The following is a 17,373-nucleotide window of genomic DNA, read 5'->3' as shown; positions in this document are numbered from 1 at the left end:
AGAAGAAATGTTTTTCGTGTGCCTGACCATGAGCTTATAGGAGCCAGAAAAATGACTACCAGTTTTTGTTTCACCTGTGAAGGATTTGGGTGAAATGAGACATGAAACGGTGAGCGGGTTGGCATTAGGACGCATAGGGCACTGCCGGTTCTCTCATCAAGGTGATTGGACCCCACCATGCTTTCTTTCGGGTTCTTACAGATCTGTGTCATAGATCTTTTTGAAAATATTTGTTCAATTACTTTTACTTACTAATGTAACTCTGCAACCCAAAAGTAAATCTTAAGTCAAAACATGAAAACACATGTCCCTGTCAGAGAAACTGCAAACAAATATCATGGAAAACTCAGCATTATTGGCAGAGTGACCCAGTTTAAAGAAATCAAACAGATGGCCGTCAAGCACTCCTTGTGCAGAGAGCCCGTACAGGTCTTTAGAAAGAAACAGCCTGAAGGGAGGGACCCAAGTCTCGGGCCCTGCTTCTCTTCAGCATCTCCAGTTGGGCCCAGTACCTACTAAACGCTAAGAAGTTTTTGTTGGATTGTGTGTGTTTGTCTGTGGATACAGTGAATACCTGTTAAGAGTAGGAGAGTGGCTGTTCATAGGTGCCCTTAACAGATAAACAGCGTGGCTAGTGACTGTTAGGACCAAATTCAGGTGTGTCATTTAAAGCACAAGTGGGCAGGGATGGTTGAACCAGGAGGTGCTTTGGAGTTGGATCTAAAGGATGAGTAGGCTTTGGATGGACAGGAAGAAGAGGTCATTTCAGGTCGCATGAGAAAAAGTGAAACACAACACAGTGTGCCACCCAGTGGACAGTAGGCCCAGGACTCGTTCTCTAAGAAGAGGGTGTATGAGTACGCCAGCTGGTGGGAGGGCTTCTCCTTAAACAATTGTGGACTTTCTGCTGTCGGTATTGTGTTTCCACAGTTTTGGAAATGCTTTGGAACAGAATAGTAATATGAGGACCAAGCAGTGTGCTTCTGGAACTGAAATGAGCATCCAGATCGAGGGGTGTAGGGAGGGGGGGTGTTGGTAAAATGCAGGTTTTGACTTAGGTCTGGGGCGGGGCCCAAGGCTGCCTCTGTCACAAGCCTCAGGAGATTCGACTGCTCATCATGTGTGAGCCACACACGCATGTGTGAGCCTTGCTCTTTGAAGAGCAAGGACACAGCGTTCTATTTCAAGAAGGTTTGTTTGACGTAGTGATTGGGTGGTCAGGACACTGCTTTGTCGGAGGGTCTGAGAGTCAAACAGGAAGCCAGAGATAGTCAAATGATGCATTTCTCTTCCGTTGCCATTGGAAACACTAAACAAAACAAAACAGGTCTGAATCTCACTCTGGAGGGAGCAGACCTGGGGCTCGGTGCTCCCACTCCCCTCCACAGCGATGGGCCAGGGCCCTGGGAGGGGAAGGACCGCAAAGGAGCTGTTTAGGGAATGGAGTGGGTTGGATGGATGCAGGAAACCTGCATTGACGGGTGATGGGGAGTGGCAAAACCTCCAAGAAAACGGGGAGGTTTAAACCCTGGTAAAATGAACACACACCCCATTTTGATGGGCAGGAGTGGAGATATCAGACCTGCGGGGCGCATACTTTGCTGACTGGGAGAGACCACAACCTTACAACCTTAGAGTCTCCATGTCTAGTGGTAGATGCCACATGAGTTTTGAAATCTTTGCCAGCAGCAGTTTTCCCCGGCAATTCAGAGCTTGGTTCCTTCCGTGAATCGGATGCGTCAGGAGTAGCATGAGGTGTTCTACGTGCAGGCTGACTTGCTAGGCATACAGTCCTCCTGCTCTGTCCACCTCCTCCTTCCTGTGCTCGGGGCGGAGGAGGAGAGTTTGGCGTGAGGCTGAGCTGGTGGGCGCCTGGTCTTCCTCCCTGCTTTTGCAGCAGGAGAGGGTTTCTCCCTCCTGCTTTTCCAGCTGTGAAGCTCATTTGGCTTTGTGCACTGGCAGCATTGAAGGACGGGGAGGTTTGGGTTGCCACAAGAAGGTGGAGGCAGAGCCGGGGTGGTGAGAGGACCTGGTATTTGTTTTCCAGGACCTTGTTCTGCCCCAGCGGGGTTTTTACTCTCATGTATTGCATAGTATTGCACAAGGGTTGGATCACCTTAGAGTGAAAATGTAGTCATTTAGGGTCAGAGTGTTAGTATTATGTTTGACCATGTCCTGTTAGTGTGACCATAGATGTGTGTGCATGTGCAAAAGCAGATTACTTTCTTATTTATTAAAAAAAATTTTTCCCAATGATTTGAGAGAGAGAGAGAGAGAGAGAAAGAGAGAGAGAGAAGCATCAATTCCCTGCTCTACTTAGTTATTCCATTTAGTTGTGACCTCATTGATTGCTTCTTGTACATGCCCCGACTGGGGATTGAACTCGTGACCTTGGCACACTGGGACGATGTTCTGTTCACCGAGCCACCGGCCAGGGCTAGTTTGGGTTTTGACAAATCACTAATTTCATCTTGAAACACCTGTACTTGTTCTGCTTCTGTTAGCCATAGTAAACATGTAGGGAATTACTGCTTCCAGAGGTTGTCCAAGTTGACAAGAAATGGGTTTGAGATCTTCCCCCAACCCCTACTGCCAGGAATTTTTTTGTCAACCGATTCCTTTAAAAAAAACCCACAACATTACTATTGTTTAGTCTCCTTTAGTCAAACAGGAATATGAGATGATTTTTAAACTCATCATGGACCTTCCCTGTTAATCATAAAATTCATGCATCGGCCGGGACCACATGCTTTAATGAGGATCCTCACGTCAGCACCTACTTAGGAAAACTATCCGTGTGGTGCTCTGTGCTTTGTTTACTAGTATAACTTTTTTTTCTTTTCCAAGTGAGAGGAGAGGAGACAGAGAGACTGGCTCCCGCATGCACCCTGACCGGGATCCACCTGACAACCCCTGTCTGGGGCCAATGCTCTGCCCAACCAAGCTATTTTTAGCCTGAGGCTAGGCTCCGTGGAGCCATCCTCAGCGCCCAGGGCCTATGCTCTCGAACCAATTGAGCCATGGCTGCAGGAAGGGGTGGGGGAGAGAAGCAGATGGGCGCTTCTCCTGTGTGCTCTGACCCGAAATCAAACCCAGGACATCACACGCCGGGCCGATGCTCTACCATTGAGCCAACCAGCCAGGGCCACTAGTACAACTCTTATTTTTCTGTAGTACATTCTAACACTTGTACTCGTGCCATTTTCCTGTTTTACTATATATATTTTTTATCACAGGTAACTGGTTTAGTTTTTTTTTTTTCCTGTCAAAAGTGATACAGTTTATTTTTAAACTATAAAAAGAGAGCACTATACTACATGGCTTTATCTCTAAAATTGTGTGGTTCCTCTGCGTCATTATGACTTATAATGTGTGTATTTCATGTATTAACTGGATGCTGAGAGTTTTTTATTTTTAAACTTTCATCTGGGCTAATTCATTTATACTATAGGAGCCTGGTGATTTTTAGGGTTATGAGATAACGCCAAGGTAACTTGCCACTTGACTTAAAGACACTTACAACTAGCCCTGTATTTCTAAATGCCCTGAAGATATTTAAAACTTTAAAATCAGATTGGAGCTCTATTGTTGAAAAAGAAACCCAATACAAATGAGTCACTGTAAGTCCTGTGTCCTAGTGAGGGGTCTGATCGCACCTAGAGAATTATTTCACCGTTAACTGTCAGTGTATTCTTCAGTTAGATGGTGCTTTCTTCTGCTTATAAAATTGTCAGTAGTGTCAATGGGTGATGTTTGGAAAACCGTTCAAGAGGTTAGAGCTCTCATTTTAAAAATACTAGTTTTCCAGAAGATCTGTTCGTCTCCACCATCCCCTCCTACTGTACCCGAGCGTTTCCCAAATTCCCCCATCTCTTGTTACATATCTGTTTGTCTTTCTGGTGTGTGCCACGTTTGGAAGTCTCATTAAACCAGCATCTGTTCTGTTTTAGGAGAAACCCGATGCCAGCCCCACGTCACTTCAGCTGCGGTCCCAGATCGAAGTAAGCACAATGACTTGAAACATCTATTTTTGCTTTTGCCTTTTTTTTTTTTCCTTTTTTAAGTGATAGTCTGTCCAAATCAGATGGAACCTGCCGCCCTGCCTATACTGACGCTGTGAATTTTCTCTCCTAGGAGTCGCTTGGTTTCTGCAGTGCCGTGTCAACACCAGAGGTGGAAAGAAAGTAAGTGTCCCTGCCCAGGACCGGACATTCTAAGGCGTCTTTCAGGTCCATGTTGGTGGGTGATCGTGTTGTGTATGTTCCGTAGAGCTTGATGCCAATTTCCTTACATGTGTGTGTATGTGCACATACATAGGGGTGGGCGGTAGTAGTTTTGTTCAAGTATCCACTTTGGTCGTTGGTTCAATTACCAGTCATCGTTGCCTAAAACATAAATCATAAGTAAGGATACGAAATAGTAACAATAATAAGAATAAGGCAAATAATACCAATAGATAATACAATAATTAATAAATAATACAAGAGTGAACTCTTGTGTTTTGCGTACTCCCAACTGTAAACCTATTTTGGCGCACCCCTGTGTGCAGGTAGGTGTTAAGAGGACGTTTTCAGTTGATGATGCCTGAGGATTCTGTGAGGGGTTTACTGACTTCACGCCGTGTATTGTGAGCGAACCCCACATCAGCACCGGTTAGGGGGTGCGGAGAAAGGGAAGGGAGCGCAGTTCAGTTAACCACAGTGGGTTTTCTTCTTTGACGTTAGTTTTGGATAGACGATGAAAGTCAGAAAGAAGCCAGGTACAAAATTAAAGCACATACCAAAATAAAACAATGATTCAAACACCCTCCTCTGCATTTTGATTTGGTTGGGTGACCTTAAAACAGGAATGAATATGCTGTTTTAAGGAAGACGGCATATGCTCACCAACCTTAAAGGTACATTTTTGCTTCCTTGTCCCAGCTGGGACTCTGTAATTTTTACTTTCTTGGAAGATAATTCTATGTTATATCTTATATTTCCAGGCACCTTGATAAAACAAAAACAAATGTCTTTTTTTTTTTCCTATAACCTTTCCCTTTTCTACTTTATTCCATTATAATTATGCCAGAATGCTCTATTTATGATCTGCCGAGGTAAAGAAATTTTAAGAAAGTCCACATGTTTAAACAGGCACTGCCTTTGGCACAGAGCCACTTACACCATTTCATGCCAAGAGAGACACAGAAGTGGTTTAGGGATCAAGTATTTCTGGAATGAAAAGCACACATTGGGCGAGCGTGTGTGCACGCCGGACAGCCAGCTCCGCCTAATCCGGCCACGTGTGTGTGTGTGTGTGTGTGTGCGCGCGTGCGCGCGCACTGTCGGCCGGTACAGCTTCAAGGACGGAGGGCTGTTGTGCCAAAGCTGCGGTTCTAGTGTAAGAGGCTCAGCAGATCTGGTTCAGGACTGAGGGGCGTTGGGGGGTGACGAGCAAAAGAAAACCAAGGCCATTGCCCACTCAAGGGCAGAGAGGCCGTGTACAATTAACCTGAATTGCCTTTGTTTTCGTTGCATGTATTCTCCCAGCAACTTGGTAACATGGAGGCTGAAATAGCCAAGAGAATTGACTTGGCCTTGGTTTTGAAAGGGGTGGTACTGAGATGATGTGGAACTGAGCAAGGGCGGAAATAGAGAGTGAATGGGTCACCGGACCTAGTTTGCTACCTGCATGGTACAATTCGAGCTGAGAGTTCAGGTGCTCCCTCAGAATCTCTGAATCCTTCAGGAAACGCAGAATGCTTGTCTTTCCTCCTGAGAGGAAGTGACTCACCAAATTTGTAGTAATCTTAGGCTGGGCATTTCTTCTTCCCCTTAATTGTGGGGTAGTCATTTTTTCCGTGTTTATATCCTTCACTTAGTGCAATGTGGCATGACTCTTGTGGCCAAGAGGGGGAATGACAGCCTCCTCTGAGGTTAACACAACAACAACAACAAAATTGAAAACATACATGCACAAAAGCTGTGGACGACCCCAACCTCTTCATCTCTGAGGCCGCCATATTGTTTCTGTTCTTTTCAATGGTTACCTAAACTTAGGTGTTCCTAAATAAATGGAAAGTTTTAATACGTTTTGTCCTTTATTTTCTTAGTGATAGTTTTAGAAAATTGTGGAATTCTATTTTTAACTTAGCACTTTTAAAAAAATATTAAACTTACAGAAAAGTTGCAGTTATACAAGGGACTTCCATATAACTTTAAGTTGGACTCACCAGTTTACATCCTCTAGCTCTCTCTAATAAAATATCGCTAATTATTATTATTTGAAGGTAACTTGGAGACATCCTGGCGCACACCCCTAATTACTCCAGGGACATTCTCTTACAGAACCACAGTATAATTACCAAATGGAGGAATTTTAATACTGAATTCCCTAATGTACAGTTTATATTCAAGTTTCTTTAAGTGTCCCAGCAATGTTTCTTATAGCACTTTTTTTTTTCAAACCAACACTTTAAGAAAGAATTATTCATTGCATTTACATGTCATGTGTCTTGTCACATTTACTCTGAAAAGATTTCTTGGCTTTTTTATGATGTTGATATTTTCTAAGAGTGTAGACTTAGTTGTTTTGTGAAATACCCCTCAATCTGGGTTTCTTTTTTAAGATTCAGGCAGTACATTTTTGATGCTGTTTTCTCTTTTTCCTCCTCAGTGTGTTGCTTCCTGGTATGAGTTTGGTGATATTAATTTCAATCTTAAATTAAGGTGCTATCTGTTGGGTTTCTTCTGAGAAGTTGCAGTTTTCCCATTGTAATTGAAAAATATTCTGTAGGAGATGATCTGAGACTATGTCTGTATCTTCCTCCTCATCAAACCTTTGCTTAATCGTTTCAGATTTCTGTAATATTTCTTGTCTAAATCAGTTTTTAGCCCTGGCCGGTTGGCTCAGCGGTAGAGCGTCGGCCTGGCGTGCGGGGGGACCCGGGTTCGATTCCCGGCCAGGGCACATAGGAGAAGCGCCCATTTGCTTCTCCATCCCCACCCCCTCCTTCCTCTCTGTCTCTCTCTTCCCCTTCCGCAGCCAAGGCTCCATTGGAGCAAAGATGGCCCGGGCGCTGGGGATGGCTCCTTGGCCTCTGCCCCAGGCGCTAGAGTGGCTCTGGTCGCGGCACAGCGACGCCCCGGAGGGGCAGAGCATCGCCCCCTGGTGGGCAGAGCTTTGCCCCTGGTGGGCGTGCCGGGTGGATCCCGGTCGTGCGCATGCGGGAGTCTGTCTGACTGTCTCCCCGTTTCCAGCTTCAGAAAAATATAAAAATAAATAAATAAATAAATAAATCAGTTTTTACTATGACTTGCAGAATGGTGACATGTATTCTTAAATTGATAATTATTTTGGATCAAATCTTCCAAAAGTGTTTGTAAAAATAAAAGGTTGAGGTACCAGTCTGGACACTAGGTCAGATTATAATCGGAGTAGGTTTAATTCAGTGTTTATATTGAATTATTTGTATTTGTATACTTGGAAATACAAATACTTTGAAATGCAAAATCCTGCTATTCTTCAGATCAGAATGCTTGCTGGTCGCTTTGGAAGCCCCGGATGGCCTGGCAGGCCAGTTGGCTGTGCCGTTAGTGTCTGCCAACCAAAATGCCCTTCTGAGTCGGCAGTGTTGTTTTATGGGAAGAAGTTTCCTTCTGCATGTTACTTTGAAAGGCAAGAGGACTCAGTAAACAAAAGGGACACATCCTACCACTACCCGCCTTTAGAAGCAGAGGAGTAGGTTGCAATCCACAGGGTGGTAGTTGAGTCATTGGCCCGTGTGGCTCCTGCTTTTTAGACCCACAGTCCCCCCCACCCCACCCCAGTTGTCTCAGGGACCTCGGCACATCTTGCTTCTTCCCTTCTCCCCAAGTTCAAACCTGCTTAAGGAAGGTATCAGGCATTAATTATGATACAAATATCTGATTTTTAAAAAATACAGCCATCTCTCCCAGGGGTATTTAACATTTAGCAGGCTTAAACTCTTAATTTATAGAAACGTAGGTCTGACCAGAAGAGACTGTGGAGGTGGGTCTTTTGTAGGGGAGGCAGGCAGTGAGAAGTCTAACATAACTGACACCACTGCACCTGGATACCCTGCCAAGGAAGGCTGCTAGGGCTCTGTTTGGCCTGGAGATGTGGGTGACCTGAACAGTAGATAAATAGATACATGGATAGGTAGGTAGGTAGGTAGTTAAATAATCGAGAGATAGAGAACAGACCCTCCTCCCCACCAGTTCGACAAAGGCCCCATTCATCCTTATTTTCTGAAAATATAATAAAGAAGACCAAGGGTGCTTTCATTTGGACCTATTTACATCAGCTGTTGATGAGACTGCCAACTGTATTACACCAACCTTGGCTTTGTGTCAGCTGGCTGAAAGGTGAAAACATTAGTTTAATTTCTTCTCACCAGCCAGCCTCAAGAATATCTAGAAAGCAAGGCTTTTTTTGGCTTGGAAATATCTTTATCACTGTATGTATTAGGAACGACTTTAGCTACAAACAACAGAAAATGTGACAAATAGTGCCATTAACAAAGCCAAAGTTCCTTAGATACGTCCTTATTCCATGGTTCGCTCCGACTATCTTTTTTGGGGTGTGTGTGTGTATTTATCCTCCTGTTTTAAAGTGGTTCTGCATCTTCTAGGTGGGAAGGAGGGAGAAACAGAGTAAAAGGGAGAAAGGTAAGAGGACAAAGGCCACAGGTACATTTTCCAGATGCTTTGAGCGAAGCGCTTCCCGCGTCCCACCCTTCTGCCTGCAGCACCCGTGGGTGTGCACTGCCTTTGTCTGCAGGACCCTGTTCTGGGTCCCGGGATACTGTGATGAAGAACTGACAGGCCGCACGCAGGGAGATGGACTAGAAATAAAAAAGTGATGCATTGGGGAAAAATAAAGCAAAGAAAGGGGACTCAGAATTGGGTTACTTGACCACCATAGCCTTAGGGGAGGTTGGAGAGGTGAGTTTTTGGCTGAGCACATTGCTACCCTGAATAAAACGAGCTTGTTAAAGAAGGAGGGAGAACAGACGATGTGTAGAAACTATCCGTATTTTCCACAACAGCCTTTTATTTGTCTGAGCATACATATACAACCAAGGTCGTCTGAACAGTAGCTAGGTGTCCAACAATTTAGCTCTGTGTCAGGATATTTAGGTTCATTACTTCCCAGGAATCCACTGTGGGGGAAGCCCATGGTTTTTTTCTAGGTGTATTATCTAGATGCAAGTAGTCTTTATGGTGTTGATTCTCAGGGACTGAAAATTGAAAAAGAAAAAGCAAAAAATGTAGATAATGTTCACTGAATACTTTCTGTGGGCTGGGAACTAGTCTAAGAACTTAATAACATCAACTCATTTAATACAACAACTCTGTGAGTTTCAGTATAATATCATTCCCGTTTATAAATGCAGAAGCTGAGGCACAGAGAGGTTAATACATTTCCCAAAGCTACACAGCCACTGAGTGGCAGGGCCCAGGTTTGATCCCAGTTGGGAACCCATGCTCCTAACTTATCATTCGGAGTACTTATAATTGTACTGCTTATGTGAACAGAGAGGGTAGAGGCAAATTGAGCTCATTAGCATTCTGTAAATAGCAGCAGTTACAACGAGCACTCCAATGGTTCTCTGGGAAGTTGGAGCCAGTTTTCTTCTCATTCAGATATAAGCTGGGCCTCAGTTATTTATTTATAGAGGTGGAAGGTCTGAAATAAATCTCCCGGCTTCACCTTAGCCAATGTTTATAAGCTCTTTTCTACTAAGTCTTTCACTGGGGTTGACTTCACTGATTTAAGTTTCACTTTTTTTCATTACCTGTGACTACACTTGAACTATTTTATGGTGAAAAAGTCCAAAAATATATATAGCGGGATGGCAGAGGAAGATAAATAAAAGGAGGGAGAGCGGAGAGAGCAGTGCTCGGGAGGAGAGGAAAACGGCCGGGGGACGGGTGATGAATGCTCCGTGTGAGCATCCGCTGCGTTCCGGCATCGGCATCGCTTCGCTCTCGGATTTGTTTCCGTGGCAAGCTGAGCACTCTGCTGATGGTGTCCACTTCCTTTCCTCCTCCTCAGAAAACTTCGGTCTCCTCCTGCTCTTTCCTTGGAGACCTCAGGAAAGAAGCCCCTGCACGGGCTCGTGTGTCCCAGGTCCTCTCACTCACCGGCGACTCTCTGGATCGTTGACATCTCTGACCTCGCCTTCCGCTTCCTCCTCTTCCGCTTCTCTCCCCATTGCCTAGCGGTGCGGCTGCCTCGTCCTGTGACCTGCTCCCTAGGCAGGGTGACGCTCCTGAAGTTTCCCAGGCGGGCCTTGTTCTCCCATCTTCCGTGATCTGCAGAGTGGAGGTGATGTGTCCTGCTTACTAGGCTTTCCTACCACTGTCGCAGTGGACCGCAGTAAATGATGGCGCGCGCGCGCGCGTGTGTGTGTGTGTGTGTGTGTGTGTGTGTGTGTGTGTTCACTCCTACTCGGAACTCGAGCTCTTTCTCAGAAGAGACTTTCAGTAATGGATAACCGAGGGAGTGGGTGAGAGTGCACAAACACACACAGTTCCTTCTTCATCCTCTGAAAATCTTGCCGTTTTCCCAAACCGTAATTCTGCTTCTCTCCTCCCCCGGTTACCCCGGTGAACGATGAAACAGTAACTACCCCAGAGAACCAACCTGCGTGCACGCCTTTGTTGCGCTTGGCACGGCTGACTTTCCCTGGGGCACGCTTCTCCCTTCATCCTGAGTGCCCGGGACAGTGTGGCTTCCTTCTTACTCTCTGCCCACGTTTTGCAGCTCCCTTTTGTCGGCCCACCCCTTACTGCGGGTGTTGCCCTGGGGCATTTTATCCAGCTTGCAAGCTCTCCCGAGATACTTACCCACGGCCGATACTTACCCACGGCCGTGGCTTTGAACTGGTGCCTGTAGGCATCCACCTCAAATCTCCATCTCTGCTGCATCCCGGTTCCCGGTCTGGTGACCTGCCTGCTGCAGCCTCTCGCTGGATACCGGCTCATTAGTATTGCTGTCACCCCAAGCTGTACATTCTTATAACAGAACTCCTCATCGCCTCTTTCCTTAAAACTCCCCCACTTCCCTCACCCCTGAACAACAGCTGATCCTGCTTCTGGCCCTGGAGATTTGCCTGTTCTGGACATCTTGTGGAAATGGAGTCATAACATGTTCTAAGTGACTGGCTTATTTCACTCAGCACAATGTTTTCAAGGTTTACCCGTGGTTCGTTCTTTTTTGTCATAGGCGTTGTGTGTGTGTGTGTGTGTGTAGATACAGATCTATATAGATAGATATGCCACATTTTATCTGTTTATTGATTTATGTAGATTTGGGGTTGTTTTGACATTTTGCTATTATGAATAATACTGCCATGAACATCTGTGTACATGTTTCTGTGTGGTCATTCATCTGTTTTCTAGGATTTTTTTAAATTAACTTATTTGAGCCTGACCAGTGGTAGCATAGTAGATATAGCGTTGACCTGGGACACTGAGGTTCCAGGTTCGAAACCCCAAGGTCGCTGGCTTGAGCCCAAGGGTCACTGGCTTGAGCAAGGGGTCACTGGCTCAGCTGGAGCCCCCTAGTCAAGGCACTTATGAGAAGCAATCATTGAGCAACTAAAATACTGCAACTATGAGTTGATGCTTCTCATCTCTCTCCCTTCCTGTCTCTCTTGCTTTAAAAATATCAACTTATTTGAGATATAGTGAACATATCATACAAGTCAGCCATTTAAAGAGTACAACCCATAGCATATTCACAGGAATGTGTCACCATCACCACCGTCATTTTGTCACCTCAATAAGAAGCCCCATTAATCTTTAGCAATCACTGCTCTGTCCCCTGAGACTGTCTCCAGCCCCAAGCAGCCACTAATATCTCTGTCTGTATATCTATACACTTACCTATTCTGTGTATTTCATATAGTGTATACTTACACACAGGGTTTAAGTACATTTAAATTTTTTAATTGAATTTATTGGGGTGACATTGGTCAACAAAATCATATAGGTTTCAGGGGTACAATCAAGAACATTTTTAAAAGAAAATCTGCTACAGCTCTATTAAAACTTTGAATCCAGTTTTTGGTGACTTTGAGCCTCCTTGAGATGTGTAAAAAATTCTCCTTTTTGTAAGTTTGTTCCCAGGTGGGTCCTCTTCACTCTTCACCAGGGAGCTTCTTCCTAGAAACTGGGCCGGAGAGAGGCTCAGGTGTCATTTCTTTGTTGAAGCCCCCAGAGGGCTGGGTCTGCCATCTGTGGTCATGTGAGCTTCTCCTCTTATGTGACACGCCAGGGCTCTCCACGCTCATCCTCATGCACAGAAGTGAGCCCGGGAGCATTAGTCCTCCTCAGGAACAGACCAGATTCACTGAGAACTGCTGCTGAGGCCTGCAGGTTTGCTAGGAAATCCAGGTCAAGCCTCGTCCCTGGAGCTGAGACCAGTGCATCCTGTTTCCACATCCTGTTTGTGGCTGGGCTGTGGGCGGGAGGGGAACAGCAGGTTTTCTCTTGAGGAACATGCATGCTTGCACTGGCGTGAGGAAGCCACGTGGAGGCACGTCCTTCAGAATAGTTCACATGTCCATTCGGCCGGGTTTAGGGGAATGTGCCCTCACTGAGTGCCCCCTGTCCTGTTAGAACTGCACCAAGTGACCCAGGGGCCACCGCTGTCTGGTCCTTGGAGCTCACCAGGGTGGGAGTGGAGGCAGGACAACAGGCTTAAGTTTCACAGAGTAAACGGGCTGCACCAAGAGCCTGACATCAGTATGTGCATTATGTATTCTTTTGCTTTAATTAACTTACCCATAGCCATCTGCCAAGGCTTTGGGCACGAGGGCCAGGTCATTGTCCAGGGAACTGGTGCTTTTAGTCTGCTCCCCATCTGTGATGGATCATCTGGGTCACGTCACTGCCGCACCCCTGCCCCCCACCTCGGGCTTCAGCTCCCTGGCACAGTGATGAGGGCGAGTCAGGTGGTCTCCAAGCTTCCTTCTAGCCTGAGCCGTCTTTCTTGCTCTTACCCAGTACAAAGCATGCCGGCCCCGGCCAGCTCTGTGTGGACTGCGTATGCAGCTTGCTGCTGCTGGAGTCACTTTGGTGTGGACAGAACCTTGAATTTAAGCTTTGCTAGTTGTGAATTTTAACTTCCTTAAGCCCCGGGATGCTAGTCAATGCAATGAGCACAATAAAAGTCCCTTTTGAAGTCACTGTGCCAAATGCCTAGCATGGTGCCTGGCATGGGATGGGTGTTTGTGTTTCCCTTGTTCTGTCCCCACCTCCTCTGTAAGTTAGGGTGCTGCCTGGGACAGTGACAGTGTGGCTGTATTTTTCATCCTCAGTTTCATCAGATGGGGCCACTTAAATATGTCATTCCCCCAGAGCTTTCCTTTGCATGCCCCATGGGGGGGGGGGGGTGTCTAGCCGTCAGCCACCATTTACTCCACAGAGCCCGTGCGGGCTGGCGTGCTCTGAGGTATGTGTTTGTGCAGGCGGAGCGGTGCCCACTCACGTGTGTGCTGCGTCGCACAGCATATTTGAAGGGCTCAACATTCCAGAGTTCCCGGGCTCGGGACAGGGGCAGCTGTGCTAGAATTCTCCACCTCAGCTGTTGCCTCTGAAGAGTCTGTTGCCTTTGACTCCGTCTGGTGAGTGAGCCTCCAGCTGACCCAGCCCCGGCTCGAGTCCACACGCCTGGGCCATATCCTTCCTGCGGGACAGACGGAATGACCAGGTGGTGTTCAATATGGAAGGTGGCTGCTAGTTATTCTCTCTGCTGCAGGTGAGGTCATCAGAGTCTAGAGTCGTGGAGGAAGGTCGGGGCTTGGAGGGAGGCTGTCAGCAAATAAATACACTCTTGTCCTGGCAGAAATAATGGGAAGACCCAATACCTACAATTCCTATCTGTAAGTCCTTCTAACAAAACTATTGTGTAAATGGTAGTTTACGGCTAAGGAAACAGAGATTTGGAAAGACTTGATAACTTTCCAAGATCATGATCACAGCCTTGGGTGAGGCCGAGGTGGACTTCCGATCCTGATCTGTTTAACTGCTGGGGTCAGGGGTCAGGCCTTCTGTCACAGAGTCCCCACAAGGGCCACACAGGACTGATGTGCTTAGGAAGGACCGGTGACGAGCTTGGCTGCTAATGAGGTTAATTGAGTAATACACCTTTTTCAGATTTCTGCTGTATGGATGAGTATGCTAGGCCCCAGAAAGGTGGGTTGGAAGGGAAAGGTGTCAGTCTCTTGTACCTTGAAGACATGACAAAGTGATACAGTGTTGTGTGACTACAGTGCAGAGAAACTGCAGGAGGAGGGATGTGCTGTCCCCTGGAGGACAGGCCTAAGGCCAGGGACTGCGTAGATTAGGTATCACTCAGGGTTCTAGAGAAGAAGCAGACCTTAAGATAACATTATTACAGGGTTTTGACCTCATGCATCCATGGGAGCTGGTTCTGTAGCCCAGGTGAAGTGAACAGGCCTGGTATTTGAGGCAAAAGAAAATGCAGGAAAGTGGGAGAAGAGGACACACCGCCACCTACAAGGGTGGGCTGAAATGCACGTTGTCTCACCACCTCCAAACAAGACTCTGCCTTTAATGGTGCAAGGAACCTGGGGAAGCACCTGGTGCCCTCCTTCCCCTGGGGGCCCGGTCACAGGTCCAGGACTCCTAAGAGCCCAAGGAAGGGACTCGGCAGGATTTTAAACACTGCTGGCCAAGCTGTTGCCCCATGCCACCCAGTGACCCCAGGTGACAGGCGATGACACACGTCCACTCTGTCCCCCACTGACCTTAAAGCGTAGAAAGGAAATGGCTACTGCTCTCCTGCGTACTGCATCTCGTAGGAGTCTCTCCCGTAGCCCACACTGACCTGGAACCGTGCAGGGAGGGGAGTCCTGGGCCGCGCCTTCCAGTCAAGCTGGAGGGACAGACTACACGTCCCCCACAGGCTCCCAGAGGAGTGAGCCAGGAGGGATGACTGGGCGGTTTCGAAGGCAGAAATGGAGGGGGAGGCGATTCCGGCCAGAAGATAGGTATGTTAAGGTGTGCGAATGAATATAGCACCTTGGGGGTGGCCATGTGGCTCAGTGTCAGCGGAGCCTCAGGGCCAGCTCATGCCTCAAGGTTAGTTTTGCATGTTAGGACCACGTCTGTGTGAGGAGGTGGGATTGGGTGCCCCCCAGGAGCAGGGAGACCGCTGCAAAGGGGAGATTCTGAAGCTCTAAAACTTGGCAGAGCCTTTTTTTTTTTTTTTTTTTTAACTTTTATTATGCTTCTGCTTTAAAATATTTTTCATCCACTGGCTCATTTCATCATCCAATCCTTAAGGAGCGTCCCCCGCGTTCCAGGCACTGAGAACAGATCAGGGTAGTCAGCGCTAAACCCAGCGGCCAACCTCTTGTCCAAAAGCTTTGTGCAAGGAAAACCTTACAGGCAGGATAACACTTGAAGAGTATTGGCTGTTCGTTTTATCTTATTGTATTGTGTATTTTTTTCTGAAATTCTCACATGAGACTGCTGTCTGTATGCCGGAGGTGTTGGACGGGAAAGATATGGAGGGAAGGAGGAGGAGGAGGAGGAGGTGTTTCCCAGTACTTCCTGCGTTAAACCAGCGGTTCCAAGCACATCCATACAGCAGTTAGCTGGAGAGTTTGTTGAGCAGACCCTTAAGCCCCGCCCAGGTGCAATGACATGGATTCTCCACATGGGGAGCTCTGGAGCCGGGAACAGGTTCCCCAGGAGGTTCTGAAGCAGCTTGCTTGTTTTTATGACTGGCGGGTGGAACCAGAGACCAGTCCACAGATGCTGGCAGGGGTCATTTGCCATCAGGGTGACCCTAGCAGCGCTGCCTGGTGTGGAATCAACTCCAGCAGGGGCTGGTGCGTCACTTCAGATAAAGCCACAAGATCAGAAGCGGGAGGATATGAAGCAATCCGAGAACAACGTGAGGCCAGCCAGCGGGATTACAGAGTACAGGGAGCGGCTTCGTGGATGTAGGGGGGGAGGGCGCAGGCATGTGACACAGGAGACGCGTGGGAATTTACAAATGGGGTCAGAATGGTGACAGAGGTTACCTAGGCCTATTGTGGTGGTGATTTCCCAATACCTACAACAAGGAAGTCATTCTGTAGCACACACGAAATTAACGACGTTGTATGTCCATTACTCGTCTATCAAAAATGAGATCTGAGAAGACAGGTTAGTTTGAGTTCCTCTTTGCATAGTATTTATAAAAAATTTCCACCCGCTGTTTCCGAAGGAATGGAAAGTGAGAAAAACGAAAGGAGGGTTAAAGGGGCTAATGGCGGTGGTCTCTGTTCGAAGGACCCAACCCACTGTGCAGCCACCAGGAGATGTAGGGCAGGCTGGCGGCCTCCATGGCCACGCCCTGCAGGGTGGCCTGTCACTGTGCCTCCAGCATGGTGGCAGCAAGACTAGGAAGGTCCCCTGTGCCCACAGCTCCTCCAGCGTGGCCTTCAAAGGCGGCTTCCCTGACTCCCATGCTCTCCTCAAAGCAGCTGACAGAGGACAGGCTGGCAGCCCCGGACCCCGCGTCCCCAGACCCCACGTCCCCGGCCCCCACGTCCCTGGCCCTCCCGGCTCCTCGGCACCCAGACAGCACAGCAGGCAGGGTGGCCAGCGTGGCTCCGGCAGAGCTGAATGGGAGCTGCTGTTTGTTCCCACTGAGAAAGATCTGACCAGCTTCCTGTGCCGTCTCCATGGAAACAGACCGAAGAGATCATTGAATGGAGCCTCTCTTCCTCCCCTCGCCCCTTTTCCTGTCCCCACCCTGAGGCTGGGGCTGGTATAGGCCAGCCCTTTGCAGCCAGCGTCCCTCCCGCTGGCCCATGTGGATTTGATAAGAATGTCAAAAGGCCGGTTTTCCTTGCTGTGCCAACCTCTCCGCGGGGATAAGTTACGCCGTCTGCAGCCTGTGCCACCAGCCAGGGTGGCAGTCTGCCTTCAGGCCTGCTCCCTAGCGGGTGCCCTCAGCGCACACCCCGATAACCAAAGGACCTTGCAGGGAAATGGCAGATGCATCCCAGCCGCATTTCCTTGCAGAAAAGACCGCGTATTTATTACACACACGCAGTAAATTTCAAAGGGGAAATAGAGGGAAGGCATGATTTCGCTCCATTTATGGAATAAGTAGCAGCCATGAAACTATGTCAACAAAGCTGCTTACCTTCCCTCATGTTATAAAAACTAGCTTTTGTGGGGGAAAAACAGCGTGCTAAAACTTTATTTTATTTTGCTTTTGACAGTTCAGTAATTCTTAAGATATAAAGGCCTAAATAAAATTTAAAGTTCACATCCAGGCCATAAAAGGAAGGCATTTAGTTTTTGCTGGTTACACCAAACCTAGGGTGAACAGAAAGTG

General features: G+C 47.4%; 1 protein-coding gene across 3 annotated transcripts in view; it reads left to right on the top strand.

The window, feature by feature from the left end:
* The window catches only part of SASH1 (SAM and SH3 domain containing 1), a 329,462-nt gene that overhangs the window by 228,510 nt on the left and 83,579 nt on the right, over positions 1-17,373 (top strand). For all 3 annotated transcript variants that reach the window (XM_066373038.1, XM_066373036.1, XM_066373037.1), the window contains exons 3-4: positions 3,951-4,001; positions 4,135-4,184. In XM_066373038.1, coding sequence (XP_066229135.1) covers positions 3,951-4,001; positions 4,135-4,184 — 101 coding nt within the window. The remainder of the gene's footprint in view (positions 1-3,950; positions 4,002-4,134; positions 4,185-17,373) is intronic.

This window comes from Saccopteryx leptura, chromosome 3 (genome assembly GCF_036850995.1).
Source record: "Saccopteryx leptura isolate mSacLep1 chromosome 3, mSacLep1_pri_phased_curated, whole genome shotgun sequence".
NCBI lineage: Eukaryota > Metazoa > Chordata > Mammalia > Chiroptera > Emballonuridae > Saccopteryx > Saccopteryx leptura.
This window is presented reverse-complemented; position numbering and strand designations above follow the sequence as displayed.